This window comes from Castor canadensis, chromosome 13 (genome assembly GCF_047511655.1).
Source record: "Castor canadensis chromosome 13, mCasCan1.hap1v2, whole genome shotgun sequence".
NCBI classification, from domain to species: Eukaryota; Metazoa; Chordata; class Mammalia; order Rodentia; family Castoridae; genus Castor; species Castor canadensis.
Window position 1 is genome coordinate 31,986,899 of NC_133398.1, and position 19,785 is coordinate 32,006,683.

The following is a 19,785-nucleotide window of genomic DNA, read 5'->3' on the forward strand; positions in this document are numbered from 1 at the left end:
TTTGGATATATCCCCAAGAATGGTATTGCTGGATCAAATGGTAGATCAATGTTTAGCTTTTTAAGTAGCCTCCAAATTTTTTTCCAGAGTGGTTGTACTAGTTTACATTCCCACCAACAGTGTAAGAGGGTTCCTTTTTCCCTGCATCCTCGCCAACACCTGTTGTTGGTGGTGTTGCTAATGATGGCTATTCTATCAGGGGTGAGGTGGAATCTTAGTGTGGTTTTAATTTGCATTTCCTTTATTGCTAGAAATGGTGAGCATTTTTTCATGTGTTTTTTGGGCATTTGAATTTCTTCTTTTGAGAAAGTTCTGTTTAGTTCACTTGCCCATTTCTTCATTGGTTCATTAGTTTTGGGAGAATTTAGTTTTTTAAGTTCCCTATATATTCTGGTTATCAGTCCTTTGTCTGATGTATAGCTGGCAAATATTTTCTCCCACTCTGTGGGTGTTCTCTTCAGTTTAGAGACCATTTCTCTGATGAACAGAAGCTTTTTAGTTTTATGAAGTCCCATTTATCTATGCTATCTCTTAGTTGCTGTGCTGCTGGGGTTTCATTGAGAAAGTTCTTATCTGTCCCTACTAACTCCAGAGTATTTCCTACTCTTTCTTGTATCAACTTTAGAGTTTGGGGTCTGATATTAAGATCCTTGATCCATTTTGAGTTAATATTGTTATAGGGTGATAAACATGGATCTAGTTTCAGTTTTTTGCAGACTGCTAACCAGTTTTCCCAGCAGTTTTTGTTGAAGAGGCTGCTTTTTCTCCATCATATATTTTTAGCACCTTTGTCAAAGACAAGTTGGTTATAGTTGTGTGCCTTCATATCTGGGTCCTCTATTCTGTTCCACTGGTCTTCATGTCTGTTTTTGTGCCAGTACCATGCTGTTTTTATTGTTATTGCTTTGTAATATAGTTTGAAGTCAGATATCATGATACCTCCAGCATTGTTCTTTTGATTGAGTATTGCCTTGGCTATTTGTGGCCTTTTAGCACAACACATCTTACTCATATCTAACTATAATTTAGTACCCCTCCATCTCTCCCTCCTTGCTACTTGCTCCATTCTCTGGTAATCACCATTCTAGTCTCAATTTCTATGATATCAACTTTTTGGATTCCACATAGAAGTGAGATCATGAGGTACTTGTCTTTCTGTGACTGACATATTTTACTTCACATAATGATCTTTGATTTCATCCATGTTGTCAAAAATGACTGCATTTAATTCCTTTTGATGGCTGAATGGTATTCTGTGGTGTACAGGTACCACATTTTCTTTATCCTTTCATCAGTTGATGGACACTTAGGTGGTTTTCATTTCTTGGCTATTGGGAATAGTAGTACAATAAGCATGGGAATGCAGAGGTCTCCCTGCCATACTGATTTAGTTTCCCTTGGCTATATATTCCAAAGTGGGTGATATGGTAATTCTGTATTTAATTTTTTGAGGTGCATCCATAGTGTTTTCCATGATGGTTGTAGTAATTTACATTCCCACTAGCAAATGTACAAAGTTTCTGTTTCCCCACACCCTGACCAGTGCTTGTTATCTTTTGTCTTTCTAATAGTATTCTTACTAGGGTAAGGTGATATCTTATTGTGGTTCTGATTGGTTTTTCCTGGGGATTAGTGATGTTCAGCACCTTTGTTTTTATGATTTGTTTTGTTTTAAAGAAAGCATACTGCATGTGCAGCACTTCATTTGGATATGTCTGGAATGTCAGAAGCTTCACTACCCTATGTTCTCCTACAAATGGACTTCGAGAGCTTATATGGAGGTTTTATTAATGGACCAGTTACTTGTATACCCTTGACTGAAGAATGGTCCTTCGATCAAGTGCTCAGCTTTGGGAGGGATACAGATAGGGAAGGGGACATCACCTTGCCAGCCAGATTGATGGAATCAACTTTAAGGTCAATGGGGTGACAGATGTCACCACCAGATCACCCTCACATCTGATGAGCATCCTTTAATATATTTGCAGATCATTTGTATGTCTAAGAGAATTCTTTCTAAAAAGATGCTGTGAATTATCTCAAAACCTGTTCATTACATTACTAAATATATTATCGGTTAAATGTATCAAGAGAGGCTATATAGAGCTAAAATCCCACATGTCACTCAAGAAATGAAGACAACTTTTCAAACACAACTGAAGAAATTGTCAAGGGTGAGAGCCAGCATTAACCCTTGTAAATGTCAAGGGTATGCTACAGTTTCAATTAAATTTCTACCTGGTTTTGACTCCCATATTCAATGTCCCAAATCTGTGAATTGTACTGATTTCAGCACCCGTCAGTTAATCTACTATAACAGAAGTTAGGACAAATTTAGCTGAAATCTTCATCTGGTTTCATTTTGATCTGTATTGATTGCTATAATTTTCCTTCATAGGAAAATTAAAGCTTTGCCAGAGCATGCTTTATCACAATGAGAACCGGCTCTTTTAATAGCTTCAGCTGGCTCACACTTACAGGCTCTGACCTCTGAGAACAGGCGTCCATTGATCATGTATGACAGTTTTCACCCCCAGGTTCTGGAAGTCTGAATGGCTAGAATATTTTTTTTTTTTACATCTTCAAGCAACATTCTCAAAGACCAGGTCTCTGATTTTTTTTTTCCAAGGGGCCATAAGTCTGTCTAGACATACTTTTCCAGGAAACTATACAGTAATTTATGATTTGAAAAAGGAAAGATGACAGCATTTTCCTCTGGCATTTCATTTGTCAGAAGTGCCTCCAATTAGGGCAGGTTTGTACTTTCTATTAAGACAGAGGATTTCTAGGCTCCTCAGATCAGTGTCTGAAGTGCCAGCTCCGTGGTTACAGTAATTTTGTGACTGCCAGCTCTGCACTTCACTGCTCTGTGTACTGTTGTCGAACACTGCTTCCCTCTCTTCTCTTTGCCTCCTCCAGATTAAGTCTGCTTCTCCTGATGGCTTACCAGCATCTGCTTTCCTAAAAGTTTCTAACATTGTATTTGGTCTAGCCTCAGAGGGGTGCTGCCTCAGCCTGGGGTGCCCAACTTCCTGGCACAGGCCATACCAGAAAGGGTCGGTGGAACTTTCAAGGATGATTCACAGACAACACAAGACCACGTAGTGCTTTAGTAAAGAAACTCAAGCCATCCTTCTGCCACTTAACCCTGAACTTTTTGTTCTAAAAATAGTTACTTTTGTCCTTAGTATCTGCTGAAGTACCAGTTATATCTCCTGAATTGCAAGGTATGATTTAAAGGAGATGTTTTAAAAATATCTATGTATCCTAGATATTAAAATTATTTAAGTGGGACCCTATTTTTGAAATTTTAACCCATTTTCTCTCCTATATCACCCAATACTCCATTAGCTGATTCTATTTGTCTTATGACTCCATTCCATCAGTAGCATTCCTCATTTCAGTGGAGCTGATTACATTTAGAATGGATTTTTGAATTTGCAGCAGACACAATAGTCTGTCGTAAAGTTTGGGTTTACCAGAGCCATGTGTTTGAGACAGTTATTGTTGCTTTTGAGGCTTTGTTTGCCCTGAACTCTAAAAAGTCTTGGTTTGGAATATCAAGACTCATGGCACGGAGGATGAAAAAACTTTCTAAAATCAGCCACAGGGCAGGCTGCTGCTGCAGATGCAGAGGAGGATGTCACATGAGGACAAGCAGGAGGACGAGGAGGAGGAGGAGGAGGAGGAGGAGGAGGAGGAATGGTTCAGGTTTGGCTGAAGGAGTAAAGGGCATTTTCATGATCCCTGCCTCATTCTGTGCCCAGCCTCAGGGGCTGGGCAGTAGAAATCTCCAAAATAGTATTTTGTCATATGTCTTTCAGGATGCTCCAGAGCCCTGCATAGCTCTTAGAGAAGTGTCACATCTAGCTTGGCACCAGAGCAAAAGATGACAGCATTAGCAATGGTCAATGGAGGTCAAATGGACACAGAAGAGTACTGCAATCAGGACAAAGAGATGGGCATCTTCTGGTGGTGCCCACAGTCCCTGTCTTGGTGACATGGATCATCTAAGGAAACTGGAGCATGCCCATTGTTTCTGGTCTGACAAATACTAGGCAAGCCAAAGGATAAAGAAAGAGGAAGACAAAGGTGCTGGAAACTCTTCTCATTTAGTTCTCAGGGCTTTACCTGGTCTTGTTCTGATTTCAGATAGGACATCTTTGCACAAGTTAGGATCCTTGATCACTATTATTTTAGGACATGGGGTGAAATGCTGAGATCTGATTCTTGCTATGGGATCCAGTCCTTTTACTCTAGGAATGTAGCAGAAACAGTGACATATCTGGAACTGTACATGCTGAGGATCTTTGAAGCCATAGATAATTGGTTTGCTGGCAATCAATAGTAGAGCTCATGCCTTCAGAATTGGGCAAAACAGGTAACCCGACTGATAGGTGCTGTGAGGTCTCCTGCTCTCCACGAAGCAGATCTCCATCAGGAAGCCCAGACACAGGTGGCAGAGATAATCAGCAGGGGCTGGTGGGGTAAGAGAGGGAGGGACCACAGTCCTTTTCACTCCCAAGTAGACTCTGATCTAGGTGGAGCCTCAAACTGAAGACCAAATGTTCTGTACTATTATAAATGTGTAATTTTCCAGTTAAAATTGAACCTTGCTGACAGCCTCTGATGGATCATCTCTCAGTTATTCTCTAAAATACACATGATGACTAGAAAAAGATGAGAACATAACAAAACTGAGAGCTAGGACTGATGCCAATCCAGAGGGTGAATCCATGACAGGTTTCCATTACTAATAACCTACATAGGGAAGAGGTTAGATTTCTCTCTCCTTCCCTTTCTCCCTCTTCCCTCTCTCCCTCCTTGTTTCTCTCCTTTCCTTCTCTTCCTCCTCCTCTTTCTTCTTTTCTGTCTCTCTGACATACACACAGGGTTTCACCTTAATCATTTTCTCAGAATAAAGAGAACACAATAGAAAATCTAGAGAAATTTCTTTTCTCCCTACTGTCTTGCCCATGATTCAGAGATCTAGGATTTAGGTTGTTCAGAAAATAGGGCTATTTTCTCTCAGATGAGTTCTGTTCTTTGAATTTGCTTATGGACTGTCTTCTGTCCTCTTTCATTCCCCTAGATATATTTAGAGACACATTCCTGGACAACAACTAGGCATGAAGCAGCAGGAACTTAGGCAATGGCACCTTGCATCTGAGAGGATCTGCACATTAGATCCTCTTACTAGAGGATCTTAGAGAGCCAAGCAGTAAGGGTAGAAGGAGATGCCAGTTCACCAGGGCCAAAAGGCATCCAATAGAAACCTGATAACTAGGGGTTGGACTTGGTGCTCTTCACAACAACCTACTCTCAAGCTGTTGCTCTGAAGAGGGGGCCAAAGGCAAATCTGACTGCCTGTTGGTGAACCCTGAGTATGTACAGATCTGACTCCACTTAAGTGTGAACAGGAAAAAGTAAACAATCACATATCACATGGAGTCTTGGAAAAATATCTATAATACCAGTATACTTATCTTTTATACTCCCTGTTCCAGTAGAAATTTTATATTTGTATGATTATTTAATAATGTCCATCTCTCCTATTAGAATTGTAGAATATACAAGCTTTATAAAAGCAGGGGATACATTTTTGCATCAAACTTGGTACATAGTAGACATTTAACATAGATAACTGTGGACTCAATAGATAAATTGTTAAAACCTCAAAGAAGAACAACAGTGAAGAACATAAATGAGCAAGGAACTTGTCCATATTTTCCAACTCATGTTGGTGCCTTTCATCCCTAATTCTACAGAACATTGGGTTGACATGAAACCGTTGTTTTTATCCAGTGCAGGATCTTACATGTGCTGCACAAGCACTCTACCACTGAACTACATTCCTAGCCCTGACATCAAACTATTTAGTATGCAAATTGTAGTGACCATGTTTGTTTTGTAAACCTCACAAAATCCAGTTTAGTGCTGGACACTAAGAAAATAATAGAAAACTGAGACTTTATAAGTGTCTCAGGAATTGGAATTTTGTAAATGATAGTTTGGTAATCAAAGCACTCTTCACTTTCACAGCACATAGGTACTGAGAAGAAGCAAGGATTTATAGCATGTTCTAGTGAAATGTACTAGCAACAACACAAGAATTCCTCAATTTTGTGGTCAATAACTTTCCAACAAGAAGATGATGGGATACCTAGAATATGTCATCATCGAATAAGGAACTAGTTTCATCACTGTGGAGACATCTATTTTTCTAACTTTTCCCCCTATTATAATACAAATATAAGTGATACAAACTGATCTTCACACATTAAATATTATGCTTCAGAAAGAAGTTTCTGACAAAACTGAATAGGTCAATTCCTTGGATAGTTTATTTCAGAGATTTACAGATCAAGAATTCTTGTGGTCTTTTTTCTGTATAGATACTCTGCAATCAGCAAAGGCTTACAACACTGTCTTGTGTCATGGTTTTAATCATAAGAATTGATTTTACTTAAATCAACTCATCTGAACCTCAGATACTTTACCTTTGAAATGAGTTTAAAAAATTAATATATGTTAATTATATATATCAATGGGTTTCAGTATGATATCTCCATACATGCATATAGCATGCACTAATCACTTCTAGTTACTCATCCACCCCTTCCTGCTACCCTTCCTAATCACTAGTACTCAGTATCTACTTTCAGTGGACCTTTTAGCTTCTACATATAAGAGAAAACATGTGGTACTTGTCTGTATGTGTCTGGTTTGTTTCACTTAACACAATGACTTCCATTTCCCTGCAAATGACAGGAATTTATTCTTTATGGCTGAATAATACTCCATTGCTTGTATATCCATTCATCTAATGATAGTTACCTAGGCTGATTCCATACTGTGAATACTGCCACAAAAAACATGGGCATGCAAGTATCTCTTTAGAATGCTGATTTCATTTCTTTTGGATATATACCATATGACAAATTTATTTTTAGTTTTATTGAGGCACTTCCATACTATTCTCCATAATGGCTGTACTAATTTACATTCCCACCAACAGTGAAAAGAATTCCCTTTCCTCTACATCCATGCTGGCATTTGTTCTTATTTGCTTTTTTCATAATATTCATCCATTCTAACTGGGAGTAACATGCCAACTCTTTGGAATTTTGATTTGCATTTCCATAATGGATAATGACATAGAGTACCTTTTCATGTATTTCCTGACCATTTGCATTTCTTCCTTTGAGAAGTATCTATTCATGTTATCCATCTAATTTTAAGATTTTTTGAGTTCCTTATATGCATTCTGGGTATCTGACCCTCTGTCAGATGAATAGTTGGCAAATATTTTCTCCCATTCTGTAGGTTGTCACTTTGCTCTTTTTAAAATTAACATATATTAGTTGTACAAGGGGTTTCATTGTGATATTTGCATATGTGATTATAATGTATCTTCTCCCTCATGCCCCCTCTGACACTTTACTCTTGATGGGCAGAAATCTTTTGGTTTGATGTAATCCACTTTGTCAATTTTTGCTTTTGTTTTCTGTGCTTTTGGGGTCATTTCCAGAAAATCTTTGCCTGGTAAGACTGGTAAGGTGGTCATAAATTCCCTCAGCTTTTTGCTTAGTTTGGAGAGTTGTTATTTCTCCTTCATTTCTGAAGGCTAGCCTTGCCAGTTCTGGTTGGCAATTATTTTCTTTCAGGATATAGAGTATATCTTCCCATTCTCTCATGGCTTGTGGCTTTTCTGCTGAGAAATCTGTTAGCCTAATGGGAATACCACAAATGTGACTTGGTACTTTTTTCTTGCAGATTTTAGAATTCTTTGTCTTATACTTTGGACTGTTTGACTATAATGTGCTGTACTGAAGATTTTTTTTCCTGGTCATGTCTATTTGGGATTCTATTAGCTTCCTGTATGTGGATGTGCACATCTTGACCAAGATTAGGGAAGTTTTCTGCTGTTATCTCATTGACTAGTTTTTTTATGCCCTTAACCTTTACTCCTCACCTTCAGGTATTCCAAAGATACAGGTGCTTATTTATCTATTGGTATCCCAAAGAGCTTGAGTGCTGTTTTCATTATTGTTCTTTTTGTCTGAATGGGATATTTGATTGCCTTTTTTTTTTTGGTGGCATTGGAGTTTGAACTCAGGGCCTCACACTTGCTAGGTAGGTGCTCTTATGAATGGGATATTTGAAAAGATCTGTCTTCAAGTTCATATATTCTTTTTACTGCTTAATCTAGTCTAGTGCTGAGGTTTCCCATTGCAGTTTTTACTTGACTTATTGAGCTCTCCATTTTCAAGATTTCTATTTGGTACTTTCAAAAAACTCTCTGTTGCTTTGCTGAGTCTCTCATTCATATCTTGAATTGTCTTTCTAGTCCTTATTGTGTGATGTTGGTTTCCTCAGGTTACTGTTGATGCTAGCTCTGCAACTAGCAAGGACCTGTGCCATTGGTAGCACCAACAGTGGAGAAAGGCCTGGAACATTTGTCCTCCAACATGCCAGTGCTATAACCCAGATGCTGCATGGGGAGAAATAGTAGCAGGAACCACAGCATCTTCTCTGTGGCACACCCAGTCCTGATGGCAGTGTGTGGTCAGACAAGGTGCAGGGGTGGCTGGCAGCAGAAACCCATGTAGGTGAGGCAGGAACAGAAACTACAGTGCTACTCTCTGCTGCTACTGTGGTAGTGTCCACCCAGGAGTAGGACCTCAGCTAGAACAAGGCATAGTTGCACTCACTCCATAAGCATGCATGCATGTAGTTGGGGTGAGAGCTGGAGGCAGCAGTGGGACTGTGATGTTCCCTCCCTGCTTTGTCAGTTGTAGCCACTTAAATGTGGAGCAGAGGAGAGGGACAGTGAGTGACTTCCTTCACTCCTGGTACCAGTGAGAGTTCACACATGAATGGCCACACCCCTTGGTCTCAAAAGACAAGCACCCATATTGAGCTCCTGTTTCTCCAGGATTGTGGCAGCCATTCTCTTTAAGTAACAATACTTGTCCACCACTGTACAGGCAATCCAGTAGGCTTAGGTCTTAGCCCATTAGGTTGCTAGGCCAAACTGGGTTTGTGAGGTGGCTATTCCCCAAACCAGGGAATGTCGGTAGAGTCCTAGAGATGGAAATATATAGAGTCTTTTTGACTTCTAGGAAGTCCAAATTTAGATAACTCACTTCTCAAGGTGGCTCCTGGCTTCAGCACCCTGGGGGAATTGTTAGGATATAATGTGAGATCCTTTTCCAAAGCAGAACTGGCTTGCAGATTTCTGGTTACTTATCTAAGTGGACTATATGCCTGTGAGGATTGTGAAACTTTCCTATAGCTAGGATTGCCAACATCTGCTGGGACTCTCTCTTTTACCCTTATCCATACAAAGAGAAGACTCTCCCTCCTCTGGCTGTGGAGCTGTGTGGCAGATGCTGGCACCATCTCTTACTGTGCTGAGGTGCCAGGTCTCTGAATCTCATACAGATTCAGTCTGTCTCTTGCTGGTCACTCACTTCAAAACACAGCTATTCATCTGTTACTTTTGTTTTTCCTCCTAAAATGTGTTTCAAATAGTCACCACACCACAGAGTTGTTATTCAAATCATAGAAGTTTTAAAAACTTTTTTAAAATCATGATTTCCAAGTAGATATTATTATTATAACTGAGAGACATAACTATAAATTAATTATGAAATTATTTTATAAAAATCAAAGAGAGATAAGAAATGTTTAATTCTAAAAACTTAAGACAAATATTTAATACCATGTCTTATCCACACTTTGCATTAATAAAGAATCTTTTACAATTGGATCAGTCGGTGCTTTTTTTTTAAATGAGTGCTTTGCCTTTATAATTATCGTAACTACTAATCATGATAAATGAAGATAAAGGGTAGATACTTAGTAAAGATGATGGGCGAACATTAAAACACACTAAATGTTTTATAAATGAAGGGATAAACTAACAAATATACTTTTACCTCTCTCAAAGCATAAAAATTGCATGGCTTCTGGACAAGTGGTTTTTTTTTAATCTTAAAGTGAGTTCTTCACTGTTCCTCTTTCAGTATAGCTCCTCTGTGTTTTCTCAAAAGTCTGCCTTCTCTCTCACCCCTACCAAACTCTATGTAGCTGCTGCTTACTCCTGCTAAGCAGTGTAGATCCAAATACTGATCAAGAAGAGAAATCCCAAAAGTTTGCCAGAGGCAATGATAATTTTAAAATAAAATAAATGGAGAATGTGGACTTAGATAAAACTAGAAAATAGGATATAAAGTAAATAAGGGAAGAGAAGTGGAACCTAAAAATAGGAACATCAAATTCTAAATTTTCAGAGAGCCCCAGTATTCCTCTAATCTGCCTTTTCTGATTCTGTGTTTATAGTGTTCTAAAGCTGGTGATATAAATCCCCCTCCATTCCCACTGTCAGAGCAGCACAAATGCCACCCTCCATGCACGGCTGGCAACCTTGTTGGTGATTAACAGACATTGATCTGATGCTATTGCCTTCTGCATGATGTATTTCCTAATCACTTTTATGATGTTCTAATGTAATAACGTAGATAGTTTCTCAAACATATGTTAGCTTTCTAATAAATTAATATACAAATCTTTGAAACTATCCTTAGTAGTCGGGAGCTGTTTCATATGTTCAAATAGTATTGTTGTGCCTTACTGTGCCTAATTTTGTTATGCAATACCTTGCAGAGCAAAAATATTTATAACTTAAAAAAAAAGTCTTCAAAATAGACCTAAAGATTTATGATAGTAGTTCTCAACTGAGGGTAAAGCTGTTTCCAGAGTACATTTTGCAATGTTTGGAGATACTTGTTTTTTATTTTTATTTATTTATTTATTTGCAATACTGGGGTTTGAACTTAGGGCTTCTTACTTGGCAGGAGGAACTCCATGGCTTGAACCACACCTCCAGACCATTTTTGCTCTGGTTATTTTAGAGAGGGTCACTTTTTGCCCAGGCTGGCCTGGACCATGATCGTCCTATATTACACTTCCTACAGCAGCTCAGATAACAGGAGGGTATCAACATGTCCATCTTTTGTTGGTTGAGATGAAGTCTTGTGAACTTTCCCCCAAGCTGGCCTTTAACATGATCCTCCTTGTTTTTAGTGATTAAGTTCACTAAAGTGTTGTGAATTTGCACTGGCTAACCTACAAAGTGCCAGAGAAAGCAGTTTCTGCTCCATTAGTCTTTTTTTTTTTTTTAATTTCTTTTATTCATATGTGCATACAATGTTTGGGTCATTTCTCCTCCCTTCCCCCCATCCATTAGTCTTTTTATTTGAGTTCAGCTTCTAAATACAGGTGTCAGGTAGGGTCACTAGTGTCCCATTTGACTCAGTAGGTTTCCTCTCAATAATTAGTGTAACCTGTAGAACTCTGGGTTAGGAATCTCTTCCAATCTATAGCAATAATAATCTAGTTCACTGAGGACAACTTTCAAAGGGAATAGATCCATTGTACTGAGCAGAGCAACCAAAAGCAGCCCCATCTCGACTTCTTGAAAACTGAGTAGAAGCTGCTCTGTGATTCTGCCTTAGGTCAACTATGGCTCCCAGCTTCAGTGTCCTTCCTCCCTCCCCCTGAATTCTTCTTTTTTTTTCTTTTTTTGATGGTGTATAGGCACCGAGGTTTGAACTCAGGATCTCACACTTGCTAGGCGGGTGCTTTACCACTTGAGCAATGCCTCCAGCCCTTATCTCCCACATTCTTGAACTCCATGCACAGTGAGGAAATATCAGGCATCCTTAGCAAGAAATACCAAATATCTTGGCCTCAGATTCTGATAGCATGGCTGTTCATAGAGTTCAGAAATTTTTTTCTTTCTGTCCTCCTGATCTATGTTTCTGAGCCTCAACTCTGGTTCCTTTGGCTGATGGCTCCTTATCCTGCCTTGCTCTTGACATTTTTCTTTTATGGTCTAGACTCATGGTTCAGAAACAAAGTTGGGTGTCTGGGCACTGTGACTGACTTTTACCTGGGTTGGGTGAACATCCTCAGTCAGCACACAAAGCTAGCCCAGTTCCCCAGACACCTGATTCACTGGGATTGTCCCTGCCTTGCTAGCTCCATCAATTCACTGTCAACTCTAGACAATTCATTGCATGACAGCTTCCCACTCTACTTAAAAGTTTGCTATTTTATTTCTCCAATAACTTCTTTTATAGCACATATATTCTAACAAAAACTATAATTTATTTAATCATGCTATTTAATGTCTGGTTTTCCATATAAGAACATAAACCCAACAAGGAAAAATTCCATTATTTGGTTGGCTAGTATGTCCTCTCCACCTTAATCAGTGCCTAGCATATTGTAAGTGCTCACTACGTTATTGGCTAAAGGTTGAATGATCATGACCATCCCCTTACATAATTTTAATTACAAATACTTAATGCAAATAGAAATAAGCTGATTAAATCAATTAAAATATTTTCAGACAAAATACATTCAAATGACTTCTAAAACATAAGGATTTTTTTAATTCTCAAAAAAAAGGCTGACATTAAGCGTGGCTCAGGGTATCAATTCTTACAACCATAAAACACCATGACCTTTGAAACTGCATTTAAAATGTTCATGCCTCATTTAGCTCACACTTAATTTATGGAAATTAATTAGTGTTACATGAATTAACTGTTTGCCGTGGCATTTTCTATTCTGTCCAGTGTAACCTCATACTTAGACTTGACCTAAATGGCAAAAGAACTTGCTTAGTATTTAATTAATTTTTTTCATTAGAAGTAATAATGGGACAACTATGTGGTTCCCCAATGAAAAGACCATAATAAATAGTTTCTGAATGACAGACTATTCTAGGTACTAATAGTCTAATTTTGGCATGTTTGGATCAGTTCCAAAGTCCAAAGAAAGTAGCTATTCAGGAAGGGAATGTTAATTTAGTTTTCCTTCTGTATGGCAAACAAACCGAAAACCCTAATCAAAGTTATTACTTTTAAATCAAATGATATTTACAAGAATAAATTTACTCAAGTATATTTGAATGAATACACTTTAACTGAATTTTTCTTCACATCTTTTTTGGGAAAATGTGACTTCCTTATTTATGTCTTTGCTGCTGAAAAAGGAATGCCATGGGTTATCTCTACAGAGAATTTAAATCTGTGGATTGTTGTTGTCATGCAATGTAATAAGAAGGGAAAGGAATGGAGAGGGGAAAAAGCGAGGAAAAATATGAGTGTAAATACATACAGTTTGAGTACATTTGTGTTTACAAAATGTTGGTCCAAATTGCTAATTTAGCCAGTTCCTTTCCTCCCTTCCTATATCATGTAAAAATAAGTAAAGAAATTTTACAGTGATTTAGAAAGGGGTGGATGAGTTTAGCTAAAAGAGCTTAAACATAAGGCCTGAGAGGCCAGACATCCTTTTTAAAGAGAAGGAGCTTGAGAAACATTTATTGTTGGATTTGTCAATCAGCAGAATTCAATCTCCTCCATCAAGGTCAGTACAATTATCATTTGCTAGAGAAAGTGATGGCTTAATTTGAAAGTTTTCTCTTTGCCATTTTCTCACTTAAAATTTAATTTGGATCTTTGGGGTTGGAAAAAGCTATCAGTTCAAGGCTACAGAATACAGAAGGAAGAGTTAGGAGGAGCCACTGTCAGCTTTCCTTTCATTAAACACTCTTAATATCATCTTTTGAGATTGCAACTTATTTTGACATTATTGTTTGAAAATATTTTATCATTGGATATTTATAATTTACATTATGACAAAAAATAATTTTAGTACATAAAATTAATCTACATCTCTATTTCCTATTATTTGAAATTAAATGTGGATTTTAAAGGACATTTATTTTTAAGGCTAAAATACACTATCAAATTGTAATGCAGAAAGGGCATATCAGTTTAATTTTCCCATAATCCCATTTTTTTTCTCATCCTTGGCAGCATAGAGCAGCATTTTCTTTACTTTTTTTAAATTCCTTAGTCTTTCTTTCTTATATTGTGAAGCTGATTGTATTAGTTGGAAATTGTTATTGATAATGAATTCTAGAATAATTACGTAAACTGCAAGAGAAAAGTGATGCCATTTCAGCTTAATTAGAACAGTTATCTAAAACATTGTCATTTTCCAGTGCCAATCACATATCATGTATTTTGGTGACTATTGAACTAGAAAAAAAGACTAAAGCTCTTTGCAATAATGTTCCTAATATGTTTTGATTACTACCTTATTTTACTCTAATTTTTGTCAAAGGAAAAATTTCCATTTAAAAGATCTTTATTCCAAATAGTACCTTTTCTTCTTATGAAATTTATTAATCTATAGATACTCAGAAATAGTCAAAATAAATATATCCCTGTCTACCTCTCTACCTCCACCCTAATAATCAGAAATCAGAACAGATTCAGGCTTTCTTTTAGAAATTGCCTTATTTGTGCATTTTAATGTCCTAGAACTAAGCTGAAGAGTGGTAGTAAAAGTAATTATAAAGGAGACAAATGCATATTTAAGAATCAGTATTTGTGCAACTAGTTCTAGTTCTAGGGAAATATGTAGTTTAACAAATTCTATCTTTGCTCTTTATTCATCTAAAACAAAACCAACACAGCTCCCCCCACACACATTTATTGAAAATCTATGTACCATGCATGTTGCAATTAACTGTTGATACAGAGTGAACAAGGTATAACTCATGCTCTTCCAAGGATTGCAAATTATTAGGAATATCAGATTTAAGTAATAGTGTTAATATAGTAAGTGCCTATAAAAAATGTAGTGCTAGCACAGAAGACAAGATAGCTAGTTGTCTAGATGGGAAAACAGTAAAGTTTAAACAGCATTCTAAAGGATGAATAGGATTTGGCTAGGTTTTCTGGTAAATGGTTGCCAATGCAATATTCTAGGCAGAAGGAGCAGCACATGAGCAAGAACTGAGGCAAGGCACCACACCATCATTTTGAGAGCCCATAAAATGATTTAGCTTGGTGGAAAGTGAGATTGGACACATGAGAAGGTCTTGTCTTACATTAAGAACATTGGGAATCCACTGAAAGATTTTATGCAAATAAATGATTTGTTTATATTTTTTGCTTCGTAAGATCAGTGATTACAAAATGATCAATTCATGGTATTTTTCTGAGTCTGGGGTGAATGTAACTAAATTGCAAGTCAAAATGTAGAAAGATTACTTACAAGGACAAGACATTTTAATGGCCTAAATCTGTGGTTGTCAAACCTTAGCATGCACCAGAATCACTTGGACCACTTGTTTAAACACAGGTTATCAGGCTTGATTTCCAGATTTTCAGATTCAGTAGGTACAAGGTGAGCTCTAAACTTGTTAACAAGTTCCCGGATAGTTTAGGGTGTCATGCACATTTTCTACTTGATCAAATGGGTAGATCCTGGTGTCATTAAACAAAAGAAGGAAGCATGAAACAAATACTTTTTTACCCAGAAATCCCCCTTGTCTTACAATCTGTTTCTCTAATTCCCCAAGGTTTACATGTTACTTGCTGGCTACCCCTTTGCTTTGGCATTCCTTCCTCATAAGAAGCATCTCAGATGCTGAACTTTGATTGTTTGAATGTTTCTGGTTTATACTTTCAGCATTTAGCTCTCTATTAGCTGACCCAAATGGACCAATGTGTCATTGATTATAAATGTGGGAATTTGCTGCTTTTCCATGGTGACAAATTTCTACTTCAACAGTGACAGTCCTGAAGCCATGCCTTAGCCCAATACAATGTTCAAGTGGGAATTTCATGGACTACAATAGGAAATCTGGAGGGTTCATTCTTGGTGATAGGAGTCTTTTGACATCCTTCAATGCACGAAGGCTTGCTCTGCTAAAAAAGAGGCCTATTTAAATGACAAATGCCAGTTAAATATTCTGTTCTTTGGGCCTTACTCCAGTGGGGATGAATAAAAAATATCTTTGCCAAGGAAAATTAACAGTAACTTTTAAAGATATTTCTTAATTGTAATCTAATAACACACTGTTTTGAATAACTTGTTTAATTACATGTGCAGGAAGTAGATCAGATGGTGGTCATACAATCTTCTTGAATCAAATTATGCACATGTGTGTGCATCTAGTACACACATCCTCCTTGGGAGAAATTACTTTATTCCATTTCTGTCAGATTACTCATCTGTACAGTTAGAACAATAAAATACCTTACAGGATATTGGATGGATTAAATGAAATAATGTACATAAAGCAACTAGTTTAATGTTCTGTATAATAAATATTGTCTCTTCTCTTTTCATCTTGATGATTTTCTTTTATTTAGTGGTAAGTGATCTAACTCTAGACATCTTTGAAAGGAATCATGATTTGGAATTGGTAAACTAGACAGTAGTGGCATTATATTGATCAGGGTATGCCCAGTGAACCAACTGAAGTCTTCCACAGTCTGCAAAAGCTTTTATTTTACAAATATCATTAGTAAATTCCTAGGACTATTTTAATGTTAAGAGTTGCTTCTTTTATAAAAAATTTTTCTTAGGCTTCCAATCTAGTATTTCCCTCATTCTCACTCCAATCAGAGATGTTATTGCATATTTGATTTTGATGTGGTCATTTGGTAATACTTGTGGAAAATCAATCCTTTTCTACAACAGGAAAAAAGAAATTAATACATGCCAAAAGGACTGAAGCATGCTGTATTTCTGGTTCTCTGTTCTAAATGTTATCATGACTTGTTTTAACACCAGCCATGTTCACAGTTTGGAAGGTTTATTGTGGCTCCCATGAAGATTCAGACAACAGATATTTTCAAGATAATCACTGTAACACTTTCATAATGATCATTTATTCAGTACTTACTATGGGGGAATTCTGTAATATATTTCTACCTGTGTCCATACACATATTTCCATATCTATAATCAGTGTCCATAGTACCCCAGGACTTTTTAAATGAAAGTCCTAGAAGGAGGGATATAGAACATGCCTTTATTATTCCTGTTATGAAGAGTGATAGAAGTATTTCTCTCTCAACTTTGGAAAGGCATTATTTTCAAGAACCTGATGGATTACATTTCCCAGCCTTCATTAAGTTCCCTGAATAACAAAACTACTGGAAAGGATAACTCTTTGCTAGGAAATTTGATTATTTTTAAATTCATTTTATTAGTTGTCCCCTCCTACCCCTCCATCTTTGCCTGGCCCAGTTAAAGGCTATATGTCAATATCTAATCGATATTAAAATGTATGTCCAGGGGAATCTCAGATAATTGCTGTACAAGGAAAAAATCAAAATTGAAATAATTTCTAAGACAATTTAATAAGTACCACTTTACTTCAAGGGTCAGACGTGGCACTAGGATCAGGTTGAATTTCTGTATTTCCTGGAAAACCTCCATAGCAAGTCCTTGCTTTTAAAAGTTGATAGTTTCATAACTTAGTTTATTTCATCAAATGTGTTCACCAAGTTCAGAAAATTTTACCATACACAGGGGCCTAATTCAGCAGGCTCTTGCACTCACCTATGAATCTGATGATCCTTCGGAGTAAGGGGTTCAGGTAACAGCATTCTCCAGTCAAAATTGTTTTCTCCTCGGCAATCAGGTTTTCTCTTGTTGACTTTATGAAATACATGGATATCTCACCAATAAAAATCTGGGAAAGAAATGTTTAAAAATTGTCAATCTGGAGAATTATTTGATTAAAGAGAGACCAGTGACTTTTTAAAAAATAATTTTTAAGGATTCACAATTCTTTTAAAAGATACCATGTGGTAATGATAGAGAGTTAGATAGTAGTTTTGCATGTTATTCTTCAAAAGAATTGGAGAAAGCAAAATTGATTATTTCAGACAGAGTTCAGGGCATGATATAAAATTCAAAGGTCATACAAAATGGAAGTTGAAATAATAAATTGTAATACAATTTGTGATAAGGCTCATGATGGGATTGAATTTTTTTAAAACTAATGTGTGAGTTGCAATGATGAGGAATGATTCAGATGGCAAATGCACCCAAAAAGACATTGTTTATACACAACACAATAAATTATTAATTCATTATGTGGCAAGATACTATTATTTATAAATCCTTATTTGATCATGTTTGCCTGAGACATACTTCTGTCCCAGGGCACTTTTTTGGCACTTTTCTTGAACTAATACATGGAGGGCTCTGTTTAGCACAAACTCCTGCAGAGATGGGGTACATGTGTAGAAAAACATGGTACCCTGGCTGGTGCGATCTAGGATACAGTTTAGACATAGGTGGTCTGTAGGTGGAAGAGTGGCTCAGGACTGGCACAGAGAGAACCTAACAAGTCAGAATAGGGTGGAAAGCAGGAAGAAATACACAGAATTCAAGGCCAGACAGGGAGTGGCCCAGCATGGATGCTGTATTGGGAAGATGTCTAGAAATGGTTGTACAGAGCTAGAAATGCTTTGTACCTAACATTCTTTGGAATTAACAATGAATTGATATCCTGCCATGTAAAAATATTTGAATACCTTCAAGTATTCAGCCCATTCTTTTATAAGACCCATCTCTGCTCAAATAAGGTGCCAAGGGGCTTTGTTTGTACCTAATGTATATGCATTACTGCATTACTGTTCCTAATCTTAGTGAACAGATGGAGATAGATTCATGTATGCTCAGTCAAATGATGTAGTATTTTCTTGAGGGAGTGTGTCCTGGTCCTATAGAGTGAATGAGGTATTCTTATTAACATTAATCTCTTAATTTGTGTTTCTCTTTTCTAGCTCTTTTTTTTCTTTTATTCATATGTGCATACAATGTTTAGGTCATTTCTCCCCCTTTACCCCCACCCCCTCCCTTATCTACCCTGCCCCTTCCCTCTCCCCCCATCCCCTCACTACCAGGCAGAAACTATTTTGCCCTTATGTCTAATTTTGTTGAAGGGAGAGTATAAGCAATAATAGGAAGAACCAAGGGTTTTTGCTAGTTGAGATAAGGATACCTATACAGGGAGTTGACTCACATTGCTTTCCTGTACATGTGTATTACCTTCTAAATTAATTCTTCTCGACTAACCTTTTCTCTAGTTCCTGGTCCCCTTCTCCTATCAGCCTCTGTCACTTTAAAGTATCTGCATTAGTTTCTCTGCATTGAGGGCAACAAATACTATCCAGTTTTTTGGATGTCTTACTTATCCTCATTTTTCTAGCTCTTGTCACAAATAATTACATATTGTTATTGTTTTTCTTAGTTATGAGATGTCCTACCTATCTTATTTTCAGCCGTATCTCAGAGCCTTGACTAATGGAAAGTACGTAGTAGTTGTGTAAAGTTGAATGAATTAAGATATCAGATTAATGAAGGCCCTCTGGATAAAAGTTTAATGAATCTGAGTATAAAGAAGAAAAAAAATGATTCTATTATCTTTTCAAACCCACTGAAAATGTCATGGCCTATGGGGATGACTTTTCTAGGTCCCCTCAGCACATCCACGAAATGTGCTGACACAGCCTATTACGTAGGTCTCCTGACATCTATCCAATTAATTGTGATTACTGTTTGTATGTCACTCTCCATTTGACAATAGTGTCCTTGAGGGAAGAACTTTTGTCATTTTTATACAGTGACCAGAACAAAGCCTAGCATATAGTAGATTCAATTAATATTTGTTGAATAAATAGAAATTTAAATACTTGCAGGACCTACCAATGGATAGAATTTTTGGTCTTAATTTCCCTAAAAATGAGCAACTGAGGAAATTCCTGATATGTATCAGAAATCATAGAATTTTTGTTGTGTTGTTTAAGAGTAAACATCAAGGACTAAATTACAAGAAGTGAACTATCTCTTTTTATGTTAAATTTGCTTATTTTCTCTTTTAGCATTC

The 19,785-nt window shown here is 37.0% G+C and overlaps 1 protein-coding gene across 6 annotated transcripts in view; it reads right to left on the bottom strand.

Moving 5' to 3' along the window:
- Window positions 1-19,785, bottom strand: part of Plppr1 (phospholipid phosphatase related 1) — a 275,350-nt gene that overhangs the window by 15,477 nt on the left and 240,088 nt on the right. For all 6 annotated transcript variants that reach the window (XM_020179229.2, XM_074051360.1, XM_074051358.1 and 3 more), the window contains one exon: window positions 17,448-17,580. In XM_020179229.2, the coding sequence (XP_020034818.1) occupies window positions 17,448-17,580 (133 nt within the window). The remainder of the gene's footprint in view (window positions 1-17,447; window positions 17,581-19,785) is intronic.